This window comes from Garra rufa, chromosome 20 (assembly GCF_049309525.1).
Source record: "Garra rufa chromosome 20, GarRuf1.0, whole genome shotgun sequence".
Classification (NCBI taxonomy): Eukaryota; Metazoa; Chordata; class Actinopteri; order Cypriniformes; family Cyprinidae; genus Garra; species Garra rufa.
The window spans coordinates 20,567,970-20,572,721 of NC_133380.1; the positions used below are offsets into that span (position 1 = coordinate 20,567,970).

Consider the following 4,752-nt stretch of genomic DNA (forward strand, 5'->3'; position numbering starts at 1 on the left):
TGACCTCTGTGTGCTGAAACACAAATCACATGTCATTCTAAAGTTCAAAGAGGCTAAGTCACGGCTGGAGAGAGATCAGCAGGAGCAGGGACAGGGATGGCAGGAATGTAAAGTGTTTCCTGATGCTGAGTTCGCCTCCCTCTGAGATCAGACCCTGTGCATTCTGGACCTGAGGCTTCTTCTACAGACAGCCAGACTACTTGCGGTACGGAAAACAATATGTCACAGAGCTTTAGTCATCTATGCATCCAAATTGCATGCAGAATGAAGAGATACTGGGGGGTGAAGAATTCTAATGCTGTTTCAATGTATATGACTTAAAGGGAAAGTTCACCCAAAAATAAAAATTCTGTCATTAAGTACACACCCTCATGTCGTTCCAAACCCGTAAGACCTTTGTTTGTCTTCGGAACACAAGTTAAGGTATTTTTGATGAAATATGAGAGCTTTCTGACCCTGTGTAGATGTTTAAGGCCCAGAAAGGTAGTAAGGACATAGTTAAAATAGTCCATGTGACGTCAGTATACTTATGTAATATTTTGGGGCTCTTAACTACATGTTAATTGAAGTTCAAATTTAGATTAAATGCAATTAGTTGAACTTTGGATTGCACAAAGTCGCTCTAAAATGCACAATTCACACTGCTACCCATCCACACCAATGGTTTTTCAACCCTTCACACAGTAAATAAAAATGAAGGCTCCCTCAAGACCTGTGGTTGTGATTCAGACCTGGAGCTGTCAGAACATGGAGCTGTTTGGCTTTGTGTCTTGTGTCGAGTCCAAAGCCTTCACCTCTTGCGTGCCACAGATCTACTTACCAAAAACCAGCTGGCTGCAACCAGCCATCAAAGACCACAAAGAGAGGCCTCTCAGGAGATGGAGGACCTGACATTCTTCAGGATGAGTGCCTGAAGATATGAAACTTAAAGAAAATATGAAATACACATAAATTGTTTACTATTAGCCACTCCTGTCAGGTAAATGACCTGAATCGGCCAGTCTGCATCTGAGGAGAATGTGCTGAATATGTGTCTGGTTTGTAATCTAAAGGGAACGTGTTTGTTGTGCCTCTTGGAGGTAAGTAGAGTCTGTAGAGTTGTATACAGTTCCCTCATGCACTGTTGATAGTTTGGTCAGTCTTGCAGTAAGGGCTGCATTCTCCCTAATGAGAAAAGCTTGATGTATGCAGAAGCAGATGTCCCTAACATGTTCCACAGCTGGGAGTGATCGAGACCAGCCACTCAACGCTGGTAAAAAATGGACTTGGGATGGAGAAAGGCAAGTCTTCTGTAATTGGACAAGGTTTGAGAGGGGGCTTCGGAGGGTGGAGGCAAAAAAAAAAAAAAACTTGTAGGGGCGAAGGGGTATTTGCAGTCTTTGCCAAAGCCACTTCATATTGCTACAAGGACTCGCAGTGAGACAAAGAGAAGGCAGTGCCTTTGTTAATCAGGTAGGTGTGATGCTGTTTTCTTCTGCCAACATGTTAGTGGAAGATTTATATATTTAGTTAATCTTGTCTTGTTTTGCATCTCTGCATCAATGGAGACCTGTTGAAATTTTCCCTTGGAATTGGTACCAAGTGGAACAAGCTTACAGTAGTTGAATACAAGTTGTGTTGCTATGTTGTTGCTATTTGGAATATGGTTAAATGTGTTTTTCTTATGGTTTTCATTCCCCTCCTTTTCAAACAGATGTTACTGAATATACTGTACAGTCAAACCAAAATTTATTCAGACACCTTCAACATTTCTCACATTATCACAGTTTATTCACTATAGTTTAGAAAATAGTAATAAAATATGACAAGAACTCAGAGTTAAACTGTGTCAGAACAAATTCATCTTGATAATGTCAGATAACATTGATGGAAAGGTATGTAATGGATTACAATCAACCAAACATGCAACTGTTCGTATGACAATATTTACACAACTATCAATATTTTGTTGACCTATTACCAAGCAATACTTGTTTTTGTTCAGTCTGTGGTGTAAAAAGGTTGCATTAGCAATTAAATAAAAAAACACTTAAGCAAAACATGGTCAGGTCAAACTGTCTGAATACTTTTTTGTTCCCAATTTTTATCAATAGTCCACTGTATGAAATATTTTTGGGTATAATATGTCACAGTTTGCTTTATTTTGCTATCCTCACTTAAATGAACTATAGTTTGCTACCAAATATACTCTACATTAGTTTCTATGACATTATTTTTCGACAATAGCCATTAATTTTCAGTTTTATTATGCACAAGTAACCTTTGACTGATTTGCAGTAATTTCAAGATTTTCTTTTCATCTTTGTGTACATTTTTGGTGTTTAGTCCATTTTGAAGCAATCAAAAATTGATTTTGGTCCTCCAGCCTGATCTGACATGCTAGTTTAGATAGATTTGGGGCACTTGTCAGCTAAACAATCTGGAAGACCAGCTAGACACCTACCTGAAAAACTGTTAAAGCCAGTTAAAGATGGTTTATCTTAGCTATTGCCTACTTTCCCAGCCTGTTGAGGCTGACACTGGTTTACACTCTTAAAAATAAAGGTGCTTCAAAAGGTTCTTCAGAGCAATGCCATAAAAGAACCCTTTCTGGTTCCACAAAGAACCATTCAGTCAAAGGTTATTTAAAGAACCATCTATTTCTTACCTTTTTATAATCTGAAGAAAGGTTCTTCTATGGCATTGTGAAGCACCTTTATTTTTAGGAGTGTAGCTGGTCATACAATGGCCAAAACTCTATTAAAACTGGCCAAACTTTGCTGGAAGGACCAGTTATTGTTGGTTAAACCAGCTAACCATCAGCTTATGGGATGGGTGGGCAGCTAGACCAGCTTAAACCAGCTAAACCAGTCGTTCTAAGGCTGGTTTTACAGCAGGGTTGTCTTAAAGGAGAAGTTCACTTCCAGAGTGAAAATTTCATGATAATTTACTCACCTTTATGTCATCCAAGATGTTCATATTTCTCTTTCTTCATTTGAAATTTTTTTTGGCGGGAAGCATTCCAGGATTTTTCTCCATAGTGGACTTCAATGGGAGCGGGACTTTCACTGCAGCTTCAAAGGACTCTACAAATCCCAGATGAGGAATAAGGGTCTTATCTATAGTGAAACAAGCATTTTTTAACTACAAATGCTCATCTTGCACCAGCCAAACCTCACGCATTATGCAATCACGCACGCATGACATAGGCTCAAGTACTGACCCAGTGTTTACAAAGTGAACACTGAAAAAAAACGCCCTTTACTTGAAGGGGTAAAAACAATGTTTTAAAGTTGGAGAAAAAAAAGGATGTTTTTCGCTCTACCCTTCCATTTTTAACCAAAGTACACAGATGAAGAACTGTGCGTGACCTTCACGTTTCCAATGTGAAGATGCACATGTGCACATGTGCATTGTAGAGCTAATGCAAGATGGCAATTTGTGGTCAATAAGTATATAAATTTGTATTTTTCTAGGAAAATGACAGATTGTTTTGCTGAACAAGACCCTTACTCCTAGGCTAAGATCGTGTAGAGCCCTTTGAGGCTGCATTGAAACTTCATTTTGGACCTTCAACCCATTGAAGCCCATTATACTGTATGAAGAAAAATCCTGGAATGTTTTCCTCAAAAAAAAAAAAATAATAATAATAATAATAATTATTTGCGACTGAAGAAGACATGAACATCTTGGATGACATGGGGGTAAGTAAATCATCAGGAAATTTTCATTCTGGAAGTGAACTTCTCCTTTAAGCATTTTTAATTTTTGAATTCTACTACAATTATTAAAATAGTTCTTTCTGTCTGCAGCTGTCAAGTCTCTTGCCAATGACAATGCGGCTAATCCCTCTCCTGCTGTTGGGGCTCCTGAAGTTCTCACTGGCTCAGGAACGAGATCCTTTCCAGTGGCTTTCTTCCCTGCACAGCCGTGGTTATGCCTCCCTGCAGGCTGACAACACCGGAGGTGAATGTCCCGAGGAGTGCGACTGTCCTCCAACCTTCCCAGTCGCCATGTACTGCGACAACCGCAACATGAAAAAGATGCCTTACATCCCATCCCGGATGAAGTATGTGTACCTGCAACACAATCAGATCACCTCTGTCCAAGATAATGCTTTTGGAAATGCCACCAACCTTGTGTGGCTTATGTTGCATGAGAACCACATCGACTCAGTGGGCAAGCAAGCGTTTGCTAAACTGGCCAACTTGGATCGCCTGTACCTGAACAACAACAATCTAACCGAGGTGCCATCCAACCTGCCTCGCTCACTACGTGACCTTCGTCTCAATCACAATAAAATCTCCAAGTTGCCTCCTAACGCTTTTGAGGGCATGGAGAACTTGACCATACTTTTGCTCCATAACAACGGTCTCCAGGATATCGGTGGTGGCCTGAAGGGTCTGAAGTCGTTAACTCTGCTGGATGTGAGCAGTAATCAGCTCAAGAAGGTTCCTAATGGTCTTCCTGAGGTGCTCCACCAGCTCTACCTAGAGTCTAACTCCATCGAAGCAGTTCCAGAGAACTTCCTCAACCAGTTCACCAACCTGCAGTATGTTCGTATTTCTCACAATGAGCTCACGAACAAAGGCATCCCTCAAAATACTTTTAACAACAGCGGTCTGGTGGAGCTGGATTTGTCCTTCAACAAGTTGGAGCGTATTCCTGTTGTTAGTACTGATCTGCAACATCTTTATCTACAGGCCAATCAGATCAAAGGTACAGCACTTCTACATATTTTTTAACACTTGTATACACTTTCATGAATTATTT

At 40.2% G+C, this 4,752-nt stretch overlaps 1 protein-coding gene across 1 annotated transcript in view; it reads left to right on the forward strand.

Annotated features, from left to right (window-relative positions):
* Positions 1–1,321: 1,321 nt before the first annotated feature.
* The window catches only part of fmoda (fibromodulin a), a 4,982-nt gene continuing 1,551 nt past the window's right edge, over positions 1,322–4,752 (forward strand). The window contains 2 exon segments of the mRNA XM_073826181.1: positions 1,322–1,452; positions 3,792–4,698. Of these exon segments, the coding sequence (XP_073682282.1) occupies positions 3,810–4,698 (889 nt within the window). The 5' untranslated portion in view covers positions 1,322–1,452; positions 3,792–3,809.